This window comes from Plectrocnemia conspersa, unplaced genomic scaffold (genome assembly GCF_051122295.1).
Source record: "Plectrocnemia conspersa isolate PC_06_02 unplaced genomic scaffold, ASM5112229v1 ptg000011l, whole genome shotgun sequence".
Lineage (NCBI taxonomy): Eukaryota > Metazoa > Arthropoda > Insecta > Trichoptera > Polycentropodidae > Plectrocnemia > Plectrocnemia conspersa.
In genome coordinates, this window is record NW_028277175.1 from 17,950,119 (window position 1) to 17,975,556 (window position 25,438).

The 25,438-nt window shown below is 29.7% G+C and overlaps 1 protein-coding gene across 5 annotated transcripts in view; it reads right to left on the reverse strand.

Moving 5' to 3' along the window:
* Sema1a (semaphorin 1a) overlaps positions 1-25,438 on the reverse strand; it is a 525,505-nt gene that overhangs the window by 407,630 nt on the left and 92,437 nt on the right. For all 5 annotated transcript variants that reach the window (XM_088198048.1, XM_088198049.1, XM_088198050.1 and 2 more), the window contains exon 4: positions 9,124-9,658. In XM_088198048.1, the coding sequence (XP_088054174.1) occupies positions 9,124-9,226 (103 nt within the window). In that variant the 5' untranslated portion in view covers positions 9,227-9,658. The remainder of the gene's footprint in view (positions 1-9,123; positions 9,659-25,438) is intronic.

Consider the following 25,438-nt stretch of genomic DNA (forward strand, 5'->3'; position numbering starts at 1 on the left):
AAAATTCACTATATGGCAACACTGAGCAGCAAAGAAAACACGACTAATTATTACATGAATATTTTGAGCCAATGTTATCTTTATCATCCACACACGATATAATATCTATAATGCGTTATAGTTTCGTTATTAGGTGCTTATGATACTTTGTGAGCTCGTCGAAATCGCTTAGTAGTCCTTCCGAGCGGCATTAAGATTCCACATGGACCGGGCCGAGATTGAATTTTTGACGGATGGCTCACAAGTTCGGCCCGGATGAAAAGTTTTACGATAATGTGTGCCAAAGTGAGGATCGAATCCGACCTAGAAAGCTCCGGCGATGAAACGGGCGAATTACGGCCGACGTGCCGCCAGGACCTCCTCCCAGGACTCGCCGGGATCCTGTGATAAAAATAAAGACCGACATATTATGACTCAAACATCTCGGCACTTGACTTTGCGGGAGCATTTCAATTAAATTTTGTGCGATTTACTTAAAAAGAACAGGGTGAAATTTTAAGTCGATTATTTTTCAGCAATTATGATGACAGCAGCAAATATTGTCTCACAGTTTAATGTGACTTGGCGAATCAATTGTAATATTGTAACATTAACATTCATTAGAGAGTTAAACCAAATGTCATGTCACCTCATCTTATGATAGATAAGATATATCTGTTTGATATCAACTATGCCTTCCGGAAAGTGTAAATAAATTAAATAAATTATTGAATATATTGTATATATATGAAAAAGCACTATTTAGTTTAATGCATAGACATATAACTATTTGTGCAAGTGAGCACATATACTATATATGTATATATAATTCAACAATATACACATAAACAATCAGTTTCCTGCATCCTTCCCGGAAAAGTAATGTGATGGCCGGATATTAAATAAATAAATCACATTCAGAAATATGACTTTAAACCCCGATTTCTGATATCACGTACATACGTGCCCATCAACGATTGGATCTGTTCAATGTCAATTTACCAAAACGTCTAGCTGGCTTTGGTATCGGTCTTGTTTCAATCGCTCGAATTGTGCTTAGGATTTTCCGACATAACGCCTCCCCAGAATGGATTGTTTGAACTGGATGGAGTTAGGAGAAGCATTTCCAGGTTTTAAACAAGCGCACACTTCATTCCCGTGTTTGGGTAACGTTCGTACATACGTTACGTATTTTATATACAGGAAATATCCGTATGGCGGATGGCCGTACGTGGAAGTCTTATTCGGTCCTATCTTATTTGATATTCAGTGGCAGTTGGTGGTGGCGTGTTATGCATGTACAAGTGCATCAAATGTAACAGCGGATAAAGATAAAATCTGATTTCGTGCGACCGGTGCCATTGAATCCGGTCAATGATGGACGATCAGTATTGCATTAATTTTTCCTATTAAAAACCTACACAAATTTGCTATTCAACATGTGGGAGATCAATAAAAATCTCTACTTTTATGAAAGTTAAATTTCAATGATATCATTGGTATTTTATTTAACATTTTATAACAAAAATAAATTCAATTTTAGCATATCATATGTTCACGTTTATTGGCAATAGCATATTATAGACATAACAGATATATTATATTACTACATTCTGACTGTTGAAAAATAAAGAGAGAGGTAAAACGAAATGGCAATTTAACATACATAAAAGTATATTAATATATTTTAACCGAACGACGTGTTTTCATTATTATGGTTCATTCTTGTATAGATCAGAATAGAGTAAAATATGTTTTATTATTTAAACCGATATTAAGAGACATATTTTCTATTTCAAAAGCTCTGTTATATAGTACTAAAAATATATAAAATTAAGACTTAAGCGTTACTGTCTATATTATAATATATTATTCAAATTTCTGTAATCTCAAATAGAGAATCATATTAGAATATATTATTTAAATTTCTATCATCCAAAATAGAGAATCGTTTCATAAATATTTCAATCTAAAATCCATTCAAACTAATGTAGAAAGCTACTTGTAATCAAATTTCTGGATAGTAATTCATTTACCATAAAATCAACATTTTATATACATGTATACATATATAATATTAAATTATGAGTATATACTATAGATATAAACAACATTTCAATTGCACTATACATCTCGATTCATATTTATAACAAATTAAATTTATTAAAATAATTTAAAGCTAAATTTTATGTTTAGATTAAGATGAGAATTTATTAATAATCTATACATATATATTTTTTTATGAAACAAATCTTTTAATTGTTTGAGTTTTGAAATAACTAGCGAATAATATAAATATTGTTCGCAGTTGTAAGAAAAACATTTTTAACATTACTCAATAGTGGTTTTTAAACTGCCGATTTAGGATTTTTTATATGCTGCTAGGCGAATTTAAAAGGCTGGCGATGACAACTTATCACATAATTGAAACTGACTCTCGGTAAAACAACATCGAGATCATGTTAAAGATATGTCTAATCATTTTATATGAAGCATCATCCCGGGATGGTTTTTATGTACATTTTAATGAATCATAATTCAGCGTTTGTTCGTGGCAAAAAACAAGCACTTTTTTAATTTGTATATTTTTAAATATAACCATTAAAAAATAGTCACGAAAAAAGATTGGGTCAACAAGTACAAATAAGAGATTCCAAATCCATGTTGTGGGAAAAAAGAGTATAATGTAATATCAACTTATGAAATCTAACTTAACAATTACAGCTGAACGTTATTGTGAAACAATCATTTAATAACACACACATCTTTGCTCAAAAGTATAAATCAAAAGATAGAAAAGGGTTACTCCTTACAGCTATAACGTTTAATTAAGAAAATTTGTCACTTCTCAGAATGGCGAAATAGGTATACGTCTTTAGAAAGCGACTGGTCACTTTTGGTCACAGTAGTGACACAGTAGTGACCAAAAGTGACCAGTAGTGACCAAGGCATATCAGTTAAAAATTATTTTCGCTAGTAGAAATACATATATAACCACCAGTGAAAACGTATTCGAATATGATTTCACTGTCAAAAAAAATTTACTAGTAATTATACGGTACACATTCACTTACATAAAGCAAAAATATAAATTAAATTTAAAACATGATTTTTAGTTATTTTAGAGAAAAAAGGCAAATTATTATTTTTATAGATCAACGCTAGCTAAAACTTTATTTTGAAGAATGCATTATGTATCACAATATGAACGTATAACTTGAAATAATATATACTTTATAATTAAATACGCACAATTCAATAACTTCATAGATTTTTACTAATTTAACCATTAAACAGACATAAGAACTAAAGTTTTAGTGATTATTTTTGTAATAAATGATATATAATATTAAATTTAATTGTCACTAGTGAGATATCATTTTTTTTATCCGACTAAATAAATTGTATTGAAAATACACACTTTTTTATATTATTTCAGAATAAGTTAGGTTAGTTTTGAAAAACATTAAAATGCAAAAAACACTGTCTTTCCTAGAAATGAATTATTTTAATGTATAGTTTATAAACTCGTCACATGTTTATATATTTCTAAAATAATTTGCAGACTTAATAATAAATATACATATTTTAAAACAAGAAGTTCAACATAATAAATACTATATAACAAAAAAGTAGAGAGAGATAAAAATAAATACACAATCTGATAACACAGCAACACAACTAAAATGGATATGCTAATTAAAAAGGATATTGTTATTCAAATCTGATTCGGATGAAATTGTGTTTCGTCACGGCACATTCTGCATCAATTTATGCATACGTCACGGGCATATGGGTACGGTTGACAAATAAAAAATACACATTGAAAAAAAACCAACTCGAATACGGTAAATAATATAGGGTTGGAGAGAGACCGGCTGATTCATCCGACACATGTTCAAACACAGTGGGAAAGAAATACTTATCCATGAGAACAAACCGAGATACAAATAAATGATCACGACAACTAACCGTCCAGGATGCGGCTGTCAATCAAGGCGCGTTTATTTCGGACGAATCTTACAAATTTACATGTGTACCAATATCCACAATAAGATGAGCCTTGACAATGTGTATTTATATGAACATAAATGGTACTAGCTATACCGGATCGCCCACGCATCGCGCGACAAAGATGATGCTGGTTGGAAAAGGTGTACGTACGATAAGAAGATCGTTTCCTCTGTGGGGTCTATGTGTATTGAACTTATCTTAATGGTTTGTGAAAGTTCATAAAAATTGATATAGTGAGCACGAATGAGTTGTTACAAAGATATGCACTTTCTTAACTCGTGACTTTACAGTTCAGATTATTTGGTTTTAGTACTTTATTTACTAGTTATGGTTATTATTATATGTATATCATTATATGGCGGTGAAATACTTTTCCTCTCGATCGCTCGCGTGTTGAGTGAATGAGAGATAAGGGCATGCTCACCGCATGCTCTTATCTCTCACTCACTCTCGTCACTTAACACGCGAGCGATCGAGAGGGAAATTATCTCACCGCCTGCGCCTGATGTATATGTATATATAAGTAAATCATTACAGTGCTTATACGCGATAGAAGATCTTCATGAGCGTCGTAGTCGTAGTCTTAAATTAATGAATTTTTATTGAAGCACAAAGAAGATTTGGGACGATTGATTGTCGTACGTTCGAGATATGAGTATCTCTCTGTGTGTATATTTTGTATGTATGTTATAAACAACATAGTAAATATCAAAATATATAGTGTGAAAAATTATTTTTTGGAATAGCTCAACGACAGCTCTTTGATTTTCGCTTGACCACATTACACTAATAATACCGTGATTTATTATAATGATACTTTACTATCGTGTTGTTTGACCTTAAACCATATCTTTTAAAATGTTACACGAAGTATCAAAAGTCCATAGTCTAGCCAAAATAGTTTTAATTCGTAGCTGTAACTAGTATTCTGATATTAAAAAATCAAACGATTTGCTTTTTTTATTCCTGACTAATTAAAAACTACTGTAGTTCAAGGTAGTATTTGTTATTAACATTATGACAACTGCCTAGGATTTGCAAGTCAATCTTTGAAATGGATTTAGTCTAGTCTGATTTTGTACAATTAAATATAATAGAAAATTTATTACATGACACTTACAGCATTAATTATGAATAATTTGTATATTCATTAATTAATTATAATAATTAATTAAAATCTAAAACACGATATATACTTTAAAATACATATACATAAAATAGACACAAAACGATTTCATATTATAATTCGATACAAAAGATAAGCAGAAACTAATACATACATATAAACATTATCTGAAGAGCCAAACAAGTCAAAGAGCATAATGACAATAATTCCGACAGACCGCAAAACCACAATTTGAATGAAATAAATATTACATTTATATCTATAATACATATCGGTACTATCTACAATACAATGGAATATAAAAGGATGTTATTTATTATTTAAAAACATATTTAAGGAAAATTTCATCATTATTATGATAAATATTGAATTTTATACTATCAATTTTATTCGAAGCAGTATTTAAAAGCAGGAAAACACTAATAAAAGTACATATATCATAATTTAAACTGTAATGTATTAATAAGATTTAGATGAGGATTATACTGAAATTTTCTGTTGTCATTATTTGGATGAATTCAATCATTTTCAAGCCACGTATTTGAGAGTTAGAAACGAAAAATCAAAAAAAATTGTATTAATATATTGAATATCTTTGAGTGTAAATCCAGAACGTCAATAGCACGCCTTATAAATGACTCATAACGTATGTGCACTGCGATTTTTTTTCTTTCATTCTGAGACTCCACAAGCAATTAATTGACCGAATAAAGCGTACGATTGTCATTGTTCACAGAGCAGCTGTATGCAGAGACCTACTGGTATGCTCACATACAAGAAATGTGCATTCGAGCGGCGAGTCATTGACCTCACGAGTCAAATGTCAAAAATATGATTTCCAAAGCTTTGAACCAAATAATAACAAAAAAAGCAATGTTCACAAAGTAAGCCATGACGACTATATACTTAAAAGTATATTTGATTTTAAATTCACTACTCAATGTTCTATAAAACATAGTATTATTTGATTAATAATTGATTATGTAATAAATAATAAAAAAATATCTATTCAAAACAGTTTTCGAATCACTTTTTTATAATAAATATAACCAGTATATAAATAAACTTGTTTACTCAATTTAACTACGGAAAGAGATATCGATTTTTACAGGATATGAAACTATATTTATAATAATTTGTTCAAAACAGAATCGGTGGATTGTCATCCATGTGAAACATCAGCAATGATAGTACAGTGAAATAAATAATTATTTGAGATTATATTGAAATTATTTTACCGTTTTTTGAATTATCCTATTTTATTTTATAGTAAATATACTAATATACTACCAAAAAGATCACAAATATTTCGTTTACCTTGCAGTCTAGAAATCTAATTTGCAAGGTTAAATAAGAACAGTAATTTGAAGCAGACGATTTAGAACTATTGCGAAAATAGCACTACAACTTTTTTATAAATATATAATGATTTAAATAGAGTTGCAAAACACGAGAATGCGATAATATCAGATAAAACCAGTTTCAAAAATTTAAATTGGACTTACAAGGCCGAAAATTTGTTATTCAGTGATGGTAGAAGGCCGTTTAAACTCACTTTAAGAACATTTTTATGGGCATAAAACTTATAATTAAGAGATAAGCACAGTGCGTTAGGAAAATTATATACGTAAATACTAGTTCTAGAAATTTAATATAAACATAGATTAGCAAGGACATATGATAATAATATGGATTTGAAGCAGGCTGAAATTAAACAACTTTTTAAAGTGTAAAAATATTAATAAATAAAAACACTAAGAATAATAATTGACAAGTAAGATTTAATCTCTTGAAAAATGCTGTCTAGTGCCACTTTGAGAAAAAAAATATTATTTTTTTGTATAGAATAGTGCCGTTAAAATAATTACGATTCTAGGTGTAAGCAGAGTTTAGCCGAAAGGTTTTAGAGAAGGAAGGAAAATATAGTTAACTTATATTTATTAAAATCAAGTAATAGTAAGATATTCTAGATACTTAGATGTACCTGATTTTTCATAGGCAAATATTAGTTATTCTACGTACATTTTGTTTTTCGACAGGTCCATGAGCAAATAATTTTTCTCCGGATTGAAATCAATAGTAAAGTCAGTTCCATCAAAAATATCTTGGGATATTTTTAATTGTTATAAATATTCGTTTAAAATATTATTATAATAGTTATCATCATCACTACATTCGAAATCATTTTGGATAGTTTCAAACATTCTTTTGGACTATAATTTACAAAAATACCACTTTAATTTTATAATTAACAAAACGCGTATTAAACCATTAAAATATAGATACAGTCCAAATAATAATGAATTACTGCAGAAACGCAAGATGTTCAGGGCGATACATTGTAACCGTATTTATTTAATTTTAAATATTTAACATATGGGTGCTCGGTCTTAAAATTAGAAATTTGTTTTTCTTTTCAAACCATTACCTAATGCTTTAAATTAAAATATATCAAAACAGTAATTATTTAAAAAAACGGCTTGAAAAAAATGACTTAAGTGTTTAAAGGGTTAAATAAGGGCACGACGTCCTTTTATAAAGTAGCACAACAAAAAGGCAAAGAAGAAATAAGCATTATATATTTTGGATACTTCTTTTAAAGATAATGAAATTATAGGCGTGGGCGAAACATAAAAAAACGTCTCATTAACTTCGTTTGTATTATATAAATTTAATCTGCTAAGCCTAACATATATTTCACTGTTTCAGACGACTTTCAACGATTATTCATATTTCGAATCTGTAATGGGTTGAAGCGTGTTTTCTGTTCATAATCCAAATAGTTTATATATTGTATGAGATACGATTAGACAGAATCAGTACATTGCTTTCGAAAATATATATTATCGATTATTTTGTAGTCATATTTTTAATTAGAAAATATTATTTAAGAATTTCTAGTAAAAAAATCGAAGTCGAGTCACTCTGATATAGAAGTTCGAAGGGTAAATATATTTATCTAAAATGTTGCTAAAATAGTCACAGACATGTGCAAGTCTTTCGAAACAATTCGATGTATTTGCGTATTAATTACTAATTATAAAAAAATATTATTTAGACTAATATCTAAATATATAAGTAGTCAACGCACATCTTTAATTAGATTGTTGAAGTTTGAACTAAAATTAAAATTTTCTATTCACAAATAGGTTCAGAAATGTTGAAAAGCGGATATAAATACAATATAAAAAATTGTAATTTTGAATTAGTCGAACTGTGAAATTTACAATAATATGGTGAAAATAATCAATTGTAATTGAAGGAATAATTTTTGATTCTTTCACTATAAACAGAAAACTAGAAGATCTATATATTAATTAGCCAAATTCAAGTGATTTTTGGTGTGATATTAAATATTATCTACATAGCTAGAAAACATGATATAGGAACAGATTTTGAAAAAATATTAAGATCGTAAAAAAGCCTAATCTTTCACATTAATTAAAGATAGATTATTTTTTTTATATCAAGTGTTACAATTATTTTAACAAGCTGAACAAATAGGAACTCCTGCTATATAATTAAATTAAATTCAAGTAGTAAAAGTAGTGAAACACTTTTACGATAAACTTTACGTTTATTATCATACAAATAAACATAAAAGTAGTATTTCTAAGGAACTTGAAACTGAAGCACTAAAATAGGATCGTAAAGGCAGTTTTGTAATCATATCAGGCCTGGTATAATAATTTTAATTAAAAGTATGAAGTTGGAATAGCGTAATAGTTTTAAAACGAAACCTTTTTGTTAGAAAAAGTTTTATAAGAAATGTTTATACTTTTAAAAGCAGTTAGATAATAAATGATAGTCAAATGTAAAATAAGGTTCAGATTAGTGGGTATTCTTTAGTTATAGAAACGACAATTAATGACAATCGGTCTAATTGACTGGGAGAAAAACGGCATCATTAAGTATCTGCAAGTGGCATTGTCGTCGGCGACCGATTTGTTTATGTGGCAGCACCGTCGGCGGCGCGGCAAATTCAAACTGAAAACTGCACGTACCTAATGCGACTTTCATCTTGGGCGGAACTTCCTGCCATCCGGAGACGGCGTGCTCGACGCACGCCACGGCCAAGAGCATCAGGATCCCGAGCAGAGGGGCCATGTTCAGCACAGTGTTACGAGGGCGGGTCACCACAGTGTCACGACGACGCTATCAACGAACACACACACAGATCACTCGGCTGTCGCATCCGTTGCGGCGCATAACGCAGGCAAGGATCGTACACTATCGCTCCGTCGACATCGACGTCGACATCGGAGTACCTACGACGAGTACACTGCGTATGCCCGCTATGCGGCGCGTGCAGTGCGCGTGCGCGGTCGCCGTACCAGTGCGCACCGTGCGTTCGACGCGGCCGCTCGGCGAACACTGGCGATGGGGGCCGAAGCGCGGGGGGCGCGGGAGGCGCGGGAGTCAGGGGGCGCCACCCCCGGCGGCCATTGCACTCCTCAGGGGCGCCACTGCCGCTGCCACTGCCGCTGCACCCACACACACGCGCGCACACGACGACGCTCGATTCGGGGTCACGGCGATCTGCAACAATTTTCACGATCATTCTCTATCACCGATTAAACTTAAAGCTAAGCCTCGGATAGCGAATGCTTTATGGTGCTAACAACCTGGTATGCACGTTGACACGTTGACACACAAATCATTCGCTAACCGATAATACAAAATTTTAAACTCCCACTCGGCCGAGTGCTACAAGATGCACTAATAATGGGCGAGTACTCGGCCGAGAACGAGAAATACCAATATTACAGAAATACGTAAATATGATTATAATAATAAACTGCAAAAATATAAATGACTTTACACTGTACAATTATATGTTTCAATTTGAACTCATATTTGAATATTTTACTACAAGGGAAATTCAATTTTGTCACAAAAATATTTTTTTACTCGAGAGAGTAAGAAATAATTATCTTGTTTGATTACAAGAATATACTATATTTAATTTGTTTTAAATATACAAATTTAATATTAAAACAAAATAAATTTATATTAGAAAAAAAATCACACACACAAAACCCTTTTTTACATTGGCTGTTTTTTCGATAAAACTATAATTTTTAATATATTTATTTACAATTTTCTCACATTTACTACTTGAGCAGGGACATCATCCCCCTCGAATTTAAAAACCGTATTATTGTCTGATGTTAAATTTTTATAAAAAAATGAATTGGCAGGATCTCGAAAGTTGTAAAGCTTAATAAATTAGATTTTTTGAGCTTCCAAAGGAACAGGTCCATTGTACGCAAAAAGTTTATTGTAGTGGGAAGGTCAATATGTTTAATTATTTTAAATCGATTTCAACGCCCAGATTATTGTTGGCAGTGTAGTAGCAATATATTGGTGCTTTTTGTACTATTTCAAGTATAGGTTTCATACGTTAAGTTTTACAATGTTTTTTTCGACTGAGAGAAGTGTTCATTAATAAATGAACTAGGGCAGTTTTCTGAGTTGAATAATCTTGAGAATCTTCGATCTTCTAGCTCCTGACTATAACTATATATTGCAGTCATTGAGTTTGACCAAATTGTGATATTTTTGAGCTTTCTAACTAACAGGACACGAATTTGCAATTTAAATTAGTGTTTGTCGGCATACCAAACATCTAAAAATATTTTACCGCCTATTGACACGAATTGATATGTTTTTGAAAAATGTGATTTATTTATTTTTATTTAAATGGCAAATTAATATTAACAATCTGAAAACTGTACCTCTTTTTCCTCAATCTATCAAAAAGTGTGCATGTAATAAAAGATTAGAGGTGTATATAATAATAGTTGGTAATAATTAAAATATATATCAACGATTTATAAAATTCGATTTAAGTCTAGTATTTGCCTTTTTACTTAGACGTCACGCATGCTGCAACGAAAGATTAAGAATTAAAATTGCAATAATATAAATCCTTATCTTCTAAGAAAATATATTAATTTTTTTTCTTTCAACCCTTATTAATTAATTAATTTATTATAGTTTAGTAGTAACCCTTATTTATTAGAGGTAGGTATTTAATATTATTTAAAAATATTAATAATTGAAAAAAATATAAAAATATAAAATAGTATTTAAATTTAAAGTTATAAAGGAAAATATATTTTAACTTATTTGATTACAAAAAATAAAAGTGTATGCATAGGAGATTAAGATAAAATCCATTCATAGGTATTCTTTTCAACATGACGGAACATGAATCAATATCAATAACTTATTTTTTCTAATAAGTTATTATATTATTACAAAGCTAGCCACATTTGTGTATATTCTAAATAATAAAGCAAAAAAAATCAATAAACATACACATATAATTATGGACAGTAAAAATAGCTTTAGATAGTAAAGATAGTTAGACATCACCAACATTGTACATTGATAAAAATATCGTCATCGTTAAATAAACACTTGTGTATATCGAAATATGTAGCTTAGCAATAAAAAATCGATATCATAAATTTCAATATTGCTTTATGTGTCATTATGTGTTTATGAGATTATTTACAAACAAGAAAATCGTTATCGTTTGATATACATAAGTAAATAAAATCTGTGAATTTATCCATCGCCTACAGAGACGTTAACGTACAATAAAGTACTCAGGAAAAATAACGAGCGTCGTAAAAGTTATGGCTTACTGTAAAAACAGAACATTTCTAATGTGAAACACTTTGAATTCCCTTACTGCCTCATTCGAAAATGTGATTCTTATGTAACCGACTAAATTCGTTTCAGTCCGGGCACTTTTGATTCTCGTAAACGGCTTATTCTTATTCTTATATCCGGCACTTACTGTACACTAAATCCTTTCAAATAGTATACCCACCGAACTATTACGCGCGAGTTGATCATACTTTATTTTTCCTTTACCTCCCGTGATAATTTACAATTTGTATTTAAGTATACTAATTATTGTATTTTATTAAAGTGAATGATAGTTTAAATTAATACCAATTACTATCACATACATAATTGATTATCAAGTGTACCTACACTCGCATAAAGTGTCAGCACAATTTATTGCCACGGTCTAATTGTCACACTCAATTAATATAATTTATTATTCAGTAGTGTTTTTATCTTTTCCGTTTAGCTATTTTTAGCATGATTGATACACTAATAAATTGGTCACTCACTTAGTCATTGTATATTGTAACACTAAAATACACATTTATTTATTTATATAAATTAAATTGAGACCTGCCTAACCTAATAGGTTATCCAAATGTAAATATATTACATTATTATTATGAAAATAAAAAAGAGAAAAATACATAATATTAAAAGCACCAGTTGTTCACAGCTGACATTAAATAGACGGCAATGTAGCATGCTAGCGTATTAACCCTTTCACCGCGGATGGCTTCTATAGAAGTCATCAAGAAAATCGCCAGTACTCATTGGGCACCTAAAGACGCCATAAACCTTTGAGTTCACTTGAATTTATTTAACTATACTATTTTTTAAATATGGCATGAATAGGTGTCCCTCTCTGCATATTAACGAATTTCGAAATGGCGCGCAAAAATGCATATGTGAGTGCGGACGTCAATTAGAAGATGATGCGATCCTGATTTTTTAAAACGTTCCGAAACCTAAAACTGGAATTCCCTAAGAATAGTTTGATTGCCAACATAACCATTGAGTAGTTTAAAGAAATGCTTAGCGACATACAACTTTCTGCAACAGCTCAGCGAATTGTAAATCAACGCTCTTAAAAGAATGACGCTTTTTCAATTAAGAGGAAGTATTTAGTTATTCGGGGATTGAAAATTATAGATCCTGATTCAAGAATTATGCAAAAAAAAGTGTAATATATGATGAATATAACTGACGGATCGTCAAAATAAAACGCGCTCTTCATGACAAAGGCAAGAAATGATCATGTCTTGCTAATCAGTTATTTGCACTGTAATTTTAATATTTTAATTTTATATTTGACTTGACCGTCCTGATTATAGAAATCACCTCAATATTGTATTCTATTGTATTTTCCATTCTAATTAAAACCATGATAGTGAGCTTGTTTAAAATTCTAAGCTCATCTAGAATTTTGTATATTTTTTTACGATTCGGTATAAAATAAAAATAAGGATATTATCTATTTTTTAATAAACTATTAGATCCCTATAAGACTGTTTAATTTCTTTTCGATCTACTTCGTGTATATCAGTATATTAGCGATCGCTCTCGTAATTTATGATTTTCGCTAGCGAAAAAAGTTTTCGCTCCGATAAATCTAATAAATTACACTTTGCTGACCCCTTTCATATTGGTCTATCGTTGGACGCGCCGCTCGCAACCCTGTCGCTGAGAAAAATATATATTTCGCACTTTTGGAAATGGGTTAAGATGGTTTTGTCAGTGTTTTTCTCGTCTCGTACAAACGACCAACTTGTCAAATTGTGCCAGGAACAGTGGCCGTGTGACCTCTCCGACACTTTATACCTCATATATGAAAAGCCGTACCGAACCCTGCCGAAGTTACGTAATACGGTTTTTGCCATCGCCAACTTCTGCAGCCCGTCGATAAATTTGTTAAGTTTTTTTGTCATACTGGGCGTGTTATTATGATGCTGAATTTCTGAAGTTGTATAAATTGTTTGATTATTGACCCCATCGAAGACTTCAAAAATAAAATAAGATAGAAAATATCTTCGTGATAATATTGTATTTTCGTATGTTTAATAACGGCATAGCTATAATTTGTAGGCATTTCCTAACACAAGCGGGTGTACGTATAATATATAAATTAGTGAAAAATTAACCATCTATTCAATATAAATTTTTCGTAAATAATAAATATATACATATGTAAGCAGGGCCGCCGAGTGCGAACCCGGGCCCTGGGAAAACAATGATTCCGAGCCCCATGACAAAAATGGCGTTATATGTATTTTTAACATCGTAATATGGTTACTCGAATAAATAATAATAGGTACGAGTTATCCCTTTTTAAGCTGCAACATATTTTATGCAAAATATTTTAATTGGGCATTCAAAATTATTAAAAAATTTACTGATAATTAGTCGTGTTTTCTTTGCTACTCTGTGTCGCCATCTAGTGAATTTCTAGTCCAGATCAAAAGCAATAAAATCGTGCCATCGTGATAAAAACTCTCGATTATCAAGCGTTTATATTAAGACTCTTTATAACAATATTACAAGTGAAAATCGAATAAAGCACATCTAAACCGAATTTTGACCAATAAGAGAGCGCAAAAAACAATTATCTCTTCTCAGAAGTCAAAAATCCACGTCAAAAGCAATAAAATCGTGTCGGTGCTGTCGCAGTGGGAACGCTCGTTACCGAGCGTTCCCACTGCGACAGCACCGACACGATTTTATTGCTTTTGACGTGAATTTTTGACTTCTGAGAAGAGATAATTGTTTTTGCGCTCTCCTATTGACCAAAATTCGGTTTGAATATACTTTGATCAGCCTTCTTATATTAAAAGTCCATAGTAATATCGGTAAGGATAGCTATCATATTTTTAAAAGATAGTGTAATATCGAAATGCAGACAAATTGTGGAGCAATATGTGAGATGCGATGTCTGTCTGTAATTATTCTTCTGTTTACTTTCCCCTGAGAAATGAGTTGGCTAAGTTTATATTTTGGCCTTGACCTAATGAAAGTTTTAACACTATAATTAGTTTTAGAATTTTCATTAAATTAGGTTTGGGTTTTAACAGTAAATGGACGTTTCGAAACTGGCAAATTTAGTTTCATAGACATTTTAGAGCAGCATATTAGCGCCTATAAGTTAAATTTTATTTTCGCTAGTAGAATGGTGATAATGTATTTGGACTTAACTAGATACATCGGATTTAAATAAATAATGATGCTTGTAAATATATATATATATATATTACTATAATACATATAGAAAAGTTGAAATCATATATATTTACTAGCATCTGCCAGATATTTTATATTTTCATTGGTAAAAAATATATATCTACTGGTGAAAATGTATTCTAATATAATTTTACAAAAATTAATTAATAATAAAAACAAACTTTTAATGTCAAAAACATTACTAGTATGAAATCTGATAAGTCCATTCACATTACACAAGATAACTCCTTTTTAGAATATGTATATATTAATATAAATTCAATGGAATGGTACGAGTAGATTGTGTTATCAATACCCAGATTCAAAGCCATATATTATTTTAACGAATATAATATTATAGAATATTTATAAAATACCAGAAAAAATCAAACGGGTTATTAACAAGTCACACTTGAACAATGCGATAATATTTTTCTTATATATGTATATATCGGTGACAGTGGGGTCAAAGACAAGCGTTCAATGTGCGCGTACATCAGCGATTCTCAAGTGAAATATTACGTTATATTTTATTCCTTTCCGAAAATAAAACGGAAACTCCACCCACTCACCTTTTACACATATATAAATTTAATATCAGCCTCTTTTTCGGCGGTGAAGGAATGTTCACTTATGCGATATGCGGATGACTTATAAACCTTGCAACAAAAGAACCCATTTACATATACATTTCCGATTTCTGATATTGCGTTCAATCAAGTACCGCGGAGTGTTATTGGGGGATCGCGGGTCCCCTATCGAGTCGAGCGTTGATTGTGCAAGGTTTTATATTTGAACCGACCCCTGTTTATAACCGTGCGGGGTTCGCAGCTTGTTCAAAATATGTGTGTTGGAATAAAACCAAAGAAAGAACTCGACTGTACACTGCTCGCATTTTACGCAACGATAATCAAAATGAGTGTATCTCGATTTCGGCTTTTAATAATATTCACTGAACGACTACGACGACATAAGATTGCTTTCAGCTCTATATTTATCGATCGTCATGGCAACAAATTTTATTTTATTTTTGAGTGATGCATTGAGACTAAATTTTAACTTGTTTCTATTCAAAAAACATTTATTATACAATAACAAACAATACTATTTTATTCTCTCAGAAATTTTGTTAAGTCCATACTGGAATTCCGACTGCGAATTTTGTTTTGAATCTTAACAGTTTTCTTCATCACTGTGTTAGTTCATGAAAAAGCATATTTATAGCTTGGTGCTTCCTGTGGATCAACATTTCTGGATAAGCAACAGACTTAATTTTGCAACTACACCCGAGCGATATCAAGTCATGCTTGCAGCACCATCTGAACTAGAATTGACTGCGTCGGGACATCCCGAGAATTCCTGGCTTTTTTTGCTGTCTCGAGTCTCGGGACTTTTAATAAAAAAAAACCCCGAGACTCGAGACTTTCTGATTTAAATTGTGCGTTTTTTTGTTGTGGAAAATACTATTTTTATAATTGAAAGTCTCTGAAACGACCGATTGCCATTGTATTAAAGCAAATATAAAACTACAAGCAGTGATAAAATAATGCAATTTTTTTGCGGATATTGACCTAAATGTTGTTATCAACATAGAAATAACACGAAATCGTGTGCAATAGTAGTTGTTCCTAGATAATAACATACAAAACAATTTTTTTAACGGTTATTTATATTGACTTTACATGTCTCGTAATTATTACGTTTTAAATATCATTTTATATATTTTTTTCAGAAATAAATCAATTTGAAGTATGAAAACATTACAAAAAACTCACACAAAAAGAGTCAGCCTAATGCATCCACTATCTAAAACACAACTGGATTAGCAAGACATATAGAAAGAGTTAATCGCATTTATATGAATAAAAATACCGAAGATGCGTGCACAGATACGATATGTTCAAATAATGCCAAAAGAATTAGAAAATATCAACCCTCACTATCAAATTTTGTGAAAAAACAATCATTTCCTGAAATTGTTGTCCGGCTAGCTGGCTATAAGTGGGATTACGAACAATGATTCGATTCGAAAATATAATACGCAAAAAGAATTCACATTGCCAAAGAGTCAATCGTGTGCCATGAAATTAATATTGAAAATTTATGAAGAGAAAAAATGAAATGATTGTCAAAATAAAAGATTTAAAAGAAACGAATGTTCGCTTCAGCCTGACAATGGATGAATGGACGAGCTCAAAAAATATAAGATATTTCAACATTGTCGTTCATGCTGAAAACGATATATTTAATCTAGGACTTGTTTGCATTTCAGAAAAATGTGATTCTCTCGAAATTCGAAAAATTGTCTTAAGTCGTTCGAGTGAATTTGGAATTATTTTTAAAAGAAAAATAGTAGCAACAACAACTGATGTTATGAAAAAGTTTGGGCGTAAAAGTCCAGTTGATAGTAAACTTTGCATGATTCATGCAATAAATAAAGTGAAAATAATGACGAAGATTCAAAACATTAAAGAATGTGACTGTGAAAATGATAATTCTGAAACTATTTATAAGGTAGTGAGTTTGATACTCTTTAGGGTATTCGAAAAACAATAAAATTGTTTGTAAAAGCTCATAAAAAAACATAGAATTTAGTACTTAACTTATGTTATGCTTAAACATAAAGGTAAGGTGTAATTCATTGATTCATGATAAAATTATTTTTAAAGTTACAGGACTGCATTAAAAAATCGTTGATTGATTTAAAGATGGTCCATATTTGAAACGAATCGAATATTAACGAATTAATAACTATTTCTAAGGTAGTCGATCCTATTAAGGTGGGCTGTTGAAGCTTTAAATCGTCAATTTATTAACTTCCAAAGTTATTAACAACCTTCTATTGGTAAAAATATTTAAGATTAATACAAATTTATCTTTTGAAATGTTTGCAGAACTGAAATAAAATTTTTAGAAAAAATAAATAAGCAGCTTATTGCTTTAATACATTTTTTATAAAAGCCTGACTATGTTGCCAATAAAATCATTTTGAGAATAGCTCAAAAATTTTTAAATATAAAGAAAATTGATTGAAATGTTTTTTTTTTCAATTAAGATAGATACCAAAGTAATTAAAGGCAATGAAGATAATACTGATGTCGATCCGATTGAGAATGTAACGCTGACAATAGATGAGAAATTATATAGACAAATGTTCATTTAATAAAAAACTACTATAAATGAGTTTAAGATTTCCCAATTAACTGAAGAACAAATTTTTATAGGAATGTTTGCTGACAAAAAAGCCAACATCGACAGAAAACGAATGAGTATTTTATCAGCAGAAATATTCATGGTGGCTTTTTAAACACATACAGTACCTTTATATACACAAATTTTTATCAAAATATCTATGATTTTATTGTCTCGAGTTCCAGGAAGTCCTAGAACCTTAAAATTATCATGTTTTGAGTCGATAAAGTCGAAAATTTAGAATCCCTAGTATGTACACAACCCGATGCATTTCTCCCAGTCATAATATTCTCAAAAAAAGCGCTAAATATCTCTGAACTAGTGTAGATAAGTCCATATAAGTATTATTCATAGTCAAGTCAGTTATAATTAAATACGAAAATAAAATAAATATCAATCACTTATATAATTGTGTAACGCAAATAGTGTCAAGATAAATATTTTGATAAATACTTTTAATTTTGCTAAATATTTCAACATTATTTTGGTTCATAGATCATATTACAATAATTTAATTGTATATTGGTAATACATCTATATATACATAAACATTCAATATAATACAAATTAAATGAAATGCAATATTACTAGTTTTAAATATCAATATTGATCAGAATTGTTTTGAACAATCTGTTTATCATGCATGAAATAAATTAGGCAGCTAAAAAATATTTTCGATCAGATTAATACTATTTAAATTTAAATATGAATTAAAAAGAAATAAAAAATATCGCAACAAAGATAAGATAATTTACATACAATATTATGCGCCGATTTAAAATATTTGCCATTTATTTTTCTTTTTTAGCGTCCTAAAAATGTAAATTAATTCTGATTTTTCCCCCACAATGTGAATAGATTGAAATGTGCTAAAATATACTGCCATTATTCTGCATAAAATTATATTTGAAAAAAATAATTGTGACGTTTTGAATCAATACCACATTAAATTGTAAATTATATATTAGTACTTTTTATATATACATACGTATTTTTAAGAAACCATCGTTTAATAGTACATTTTAAAGTTTGGTTTTATCAATATACGATATTAATCTTTAAAAAGATCTGAGAATGCGACTAACTTTATTTAACTAATGTTGAGAAAATCAAAATAGTAAACAATGAATAAGACAACATTAGTTTGTTTTTTTTAAGTTTGATACTGATAAGTTTTACTATATATTTTAATTTTTTTATATTTTATTGAAATACATCAAAAATCCTAATAAAGAACATTCTAAAAGTCACAATTTCACAATAATTTATTATAAAATAATCTACAGGCAAGATTATTAATATATTTATATATAGTCGTCATTGAATTCCAACGACAAAGCATTCTAACCATTCTTCACTCATATTTCCATTACAAACATTTACAAATTCCAGTTGGGCTATAAATTACACCAGACGCGGGGACTTGAATACTAAGTACGATTCGGACCAAATACCACTCTGTCTTTTTAGCTTCAACTAATTTTACCTCAAAACTTTATCTTTTCGTAGTATTAAATTTACCTTTGTTATAAATGTAATTAATAAATATATTTTTAAAATATTCTTGTTATGGCTTTATATCTTAAAGCGAAGCTACGTTTACCCTAGCAAGAAGATTTAACCGATATAACCGAAAGCTCCGATAGCTTATCTCCCTTATAGCTGATGCAGTTTCCTCTTCGTGTAACCAACCATCATTACCAATACCAGTAGCTGTCCTCATTATTGCCTCTCCCTCGATTGTGCCAATTCCCGATTTAGAAACCACCCTTTTCGCTTCGGGGGTGGGGGGAGTCTAAAAGGAAGAATCAATCAAATGTTTCGTGCTCATAGCGGTTGATTTATATGTATACTTATACGCTAGTATACATATTTTTTAATCAACGAATCGGATAATATATCTGGATTTGTATTATAGATATATTCGGCGAGTATTTTTTTGATAAAAAATATATTCTTGCAAGCAATACCTTTTGTAATTAAATTTAAATGTATAATAATATTAATTATGAATTATTCAGTATTTACTTTAGAAAATACCATTTATTAATTAGTATTATTAATTAATAAAATTTAAATTGGTAATTACATAAAAACTACACGTCCCAGAAAAACAAATAAAAACTTTCGAGCTTATATTATACTGAAATATATTAAATATTAGCCTATATACTTTGTACTAATTAAAAAATAATGTAACATTAATATCTACATTACAAATCGATAAAAAAATATTGTATTTCGTAAAATACAAATTACGGAAAATTTTCGTATTAGAGTAAGTAATGCAAGATATCCTTAGTATGTCGATTATTTGCTTACTAATCATTTTCTTCTATCAACATTATTACTATCTATATTTGAGAAACAAAAAATACTAATGAAACCTTAACATAATTCTTGAGAAAGTTAATTACAGCAACATTAAAAAAATATAGTATACGAGAAAGATAAAAAAACTCAAACTTAAATAATATTATGCTTTTTCACAGTAAAAAGATAAATAATAATTTGTTACGATGAATATTTAAAGATGCCTTATCACATGCCTATATTATAAAAACTATAGAAGAGCATTTATTAAAAAGTATTACTATAAAAGTTATCCTAATTTAATCATTTTATTTTAAAAATATATATCTCTTAGTTTGAGCGTTTTATCAGACAGTATATTTATAGCATGAACCAAGTTTACATTAATATGGTTAAAGATAAAATTTATTATGATGCATGCCCTTGTTTTTGTTCAATCAAAAGCTCCCCACCCCGCAAAACTTTTCCTCAAGAAAACTCGCTTTTTCTTCTCACCACATCGTTTAATGCGAGGAAACATGTATATGTACGGTTTCATCCGCTTTTCACGTTTCACAGGGCCGGATCTAGGGGGAAAAAATATGAATGTGATTATATGATCGAACCACACATCTCATATAGGGCATGGTATGAAGAAAAAACCTTTCTCGGTCCGCATTCGCGAGCGTGTGTGCGTGTCCTCAGCACACACACACATACACACGTATATAATATCGGGAATAAATTCGAGTGAGACCGGGAGACGAAGAAAGTATAAAAAAAAGTAATAAAAAGTCGGGCCAACGACAGAAGGCGATAGCGAACGGGGCTGAATTTGAAAAATGGCTTGTTTGAATTGGTTTCGCTACGAAAATATTTGGGGATTTAAATTTTGTTTGAAAAGCAACTGGCGCAGTAGCCTTTCCACACTACCCGTATACTCGAGAAAGGATTGATTCGAAGATAAAATTATATTTTAAGATAACTTGTACACTTATAAGAGGGTATTGTCTTACTGAACTCTTGAAACTGCTACGAATATTTTATTCTCGATATAAATTACTTGAGTGATGTTATTGAAAATTCGATACGTCTTTTTTGCGCGAAGCGTCTGTAAAGTGACAGTAGAGTTTCTAAATTCAATATATTAGTGTTTCGTGTTGAAATAATACTCATGGAAATATTTTAGATCTAGGCGAGTGGTATTGCATTATAATTAGGGCTTTCAATGCCGGTGTCCCAGTTTGATGTTTTTAATATTTGGTCTACAAGGCAATTCTTTGAAAATGAATTTTAAACAAATGTTAGAGACACTGATACTCACACAAATTTGTGTTACATTGTATTCGGAAAAAAACATTAACAAAGTAATAAACATGTATAATAATTATAATATTCTTGAGTGCGCCGCTGTGGGACGTTATAATAAGAAGTATGATAAATAAGAAAGTACTTATTTATAATTTTTAATTTGGACAAAGTCATAAAAGTTTTTTTAATAAATTAATAATCCGCCCTTAATTGTTCCTTTTTTAATTTAACACATAAACGCGCTTATGTGTTGGTGTTGAAACATATTACAATACTATACTACTTTTATATACATATGTACATTATTCTGCTATTTATTAAGATAAAGTTTTTCTCATTTTTTAACAAAACGTTTATTTCAATACGACAATTTTACTAACAATAAATAGTTTTGTTATAAGCTGCAATATAATAAAAATAAGAATATAAAATAAAATGTTCGTGACACAATTGAAGGGGAGGATTGTGTTCCTCCGCCTTTTAAATCAATAAATGCTTTTGCTTTTTGTGCTAATATATACAAATTTAAGGTTGTTTTTATCATAGTCAGAGTAGTGGGTTAATGTAGTTACTCGAAAAAAAATTATACTATTTTCTGGTATTAAAATGCCAATGTTCTTTTAATGTTAGTATTTGTAAGCAAATATCATAATGAAGTTTTATATGCTTACTACAAAAAAGTGTATTAAATATTATTTTTCTAGCTTTATTTGAAATGTTATTTTAGATAATTAGTATTATTGGACAAGCATATGTTAAAATGAATCCGATTATTTGTATGTATATTAATTATTAAATATTGGTCTGAAACCGCAATTACAGCAAGATTTTTATTAGCGTTTTCAGCTCTCAATTTAATTTACACGTTACTGCCCTGTTCATAGTGATTCCGGGAGACCATCAGTTGGCGATCTTAACGGTTTAGGTCGAGAACGGAGGTGGAGCAATTTTTTGGTACACAGCTAACTATTCTAAGCCTATATGGTTCTGTACATACGGTTTGTTAATGGGCCGGTGGGTAAGGGCCTATGCTCGACCATAAAGAACGGGTGGGAACATGGGAACAAAGTAGCTTTACTACGCTGTTCACTTTGGAAAAGTGGTGGCAAAATTTGTCTACGTTTTGAAAATATAATTGACCCTGTTTTATTCTAAGTTATTTTAATTTTCACCTTTCGAAATATTTATTTACATAAGTATTCAAAAGATGTCTTTAATTTATTCGCTAATTGCTCATTTTTACTATTTATAAACGATATAATAACTATTTTTGAAAATGGTAAAATTAATACTGAAAAGTGTTAGTGACATTTTTTTAGAAATAAATATTAAAGCGTACATAATTATTTAATACAAAAATAGTATTTTGTCATCAGGGATTTGGCATAATTTTTGGTAGAAAGTTATTTTTGTTACGCGTGTCAGATTTTAACAATTGAGTTTCATATTAAGAACTTGCAAACCATTTAAAAAATCAATACATTTACAATAGTGTATATTTATTAAGAAGTAAAATATATATTTTTTTTGTAATATGTGAATTTATCATTATATGGGTGTATATCAACTAAAAATTTAATTTAACATTTTAACTTATCTCGTACATAAAAATTTTAAATACCGATAATTATCAGAGTAGATTAAAGTGAAAAATCTCGATTTTCGAATTAGCAAATAATATCAAAGAATCAGAATCTCTATTTCCAATAAAAAGACAAAAGTTTGCTTCAAAATTGTATAAGAAATATTTTAAAAGTCCAATGTCGCAGAAGTTTTACTAAAAATTTAGAGTGTAACTTGATGTACTCGAGTTAGAAATATTTTCTGTTTTCGGAACGTTTTTTGGTGACGTTTGACACGGGTGTTTTGACCGCCAGCCATGTTTGTCTCTGACTAATGACATTTGGAGTAGTTCTGGAGTGGAGTGGAGTCGAGTCAACGGTTTCAACGTCCTTACGCCACGCCGCGCTACTTTTCTTTTTTAATAAAAAATATAAGAAAAACTGCTGCCGGAAAACTCACACTTGAGCGTATAAACACCAGTGTACTTCAAAGTAGTGAGCCCCTAAGCGGCTAGTGAGCTGGATATATTTTCCGAGGGAAACGCTTTAACTGGATGGGTATGCATATCTTTATATTTCATAGAAAGCTTTAAAACTGCTAGGATATTTTACCATTTATATTTCCCTAGTACTGTATAATATTGACTTTTTTATAAATGAGCCAATTCTGTTCATTAGACAATTTGTAAAGATTTTTTTTTAATTTACTTTCACAATTTTAAATTTTAGTCCTTTACAGTATTGCTACCCAAAGTCCGCGAGCCATTAGTTGCTGTTCCGTGGAAAATCAGTCAATAAACAAAAATTAAAATTAAAAGTTTTCTCGTTCGAGTATCGTTACGAATTATTTTTTAAGAAATTAATTTAGCTTTATTAAATATTTTTTTTACACATGTTGTATTGTAAATTAACTATAAAATAATTAACAAATACACAGCTTAAGGAGTATAGCTCCTTACGCTTTGTATTTATTTGGATTTAATGTCTCTAAATAATGCAAGATACAACTTGTCATTCGTCATTATTGAGTATTTTTATCTATTCGGATCCCTTTATTTTAACAACAAATAAATCCTTTATCTAAGCAAAACGACATAGTAATTTGTAAAAATTCAGAAAAAAATCTGAACAATTACTCATTCATCGGCAACTATACAACTAGTCTAATTGCTTTTTATTTTTCTATCAATTAATTATTACGGCTTTATTAGCGGTCAAATAAAAGTGCCAATTCTAACAAAACATTTATTGTGTTAATACTAAGCTGTAGAGTATAGTTAGTTCTATTAGCAGTTTATTTTTTAATTATTGGTTAAGAGAATAGACAATATTATTGGTTAATTTAAAATACATAATAGCTATCACAAATTCTTTAATTACTGTTTAATGAATTTTCATTTTCATTGCTTTCCACTAATGGCTAAATTAAAAAAATATATATATGTCTATTCTAAATTAATAAATTAATGCCTAATGTATATTTCTAATCTATTTATTTATTTATTTTTTTAAGAATTAAATAATTTAGCAAATAAACTCATCATATGTTTAAAAATATAGTAAAAATTATTTATTACAAGTGCAAAAAAAAATATATTTAAAAAAAAATATTATCACTTTATAAATGATAAAACAAACTACTATGGATGATATTTCAAGAGAAAAAATACTGATACTAAGCGGGACATTAAAATTCATTGGAATCAGAAAATGAAAATATATAAATGAAAGCAAAGCTTCATTATCAAAAAGACCTTGCAATTATTTCACTCAAAAAAAAAACGATTTATTTTATATTCAGTTCGGTTTTGTTGCTACGGATGAAAATGATGTGCCAAAATCTCAGTGCGTTATTTGCAATGATCCCTCAAAACTCCTTAGACATATAAATTCAAAACATAATTTAAGCAATTTAAATTAAATCAAAGGGATCTTAGGAATTGTATTTAAATGTGGATCGTAACATTACTCTAATGCTTTAATATGGCTATTAATAATATTGCTAATAATCACTCGTATTCGATACATTAAAGAACTTAATTGGATAAGTATTAACTTCATTTTTGTATATTATCTGGTATATCCAGTAAAATTAACGTACTTT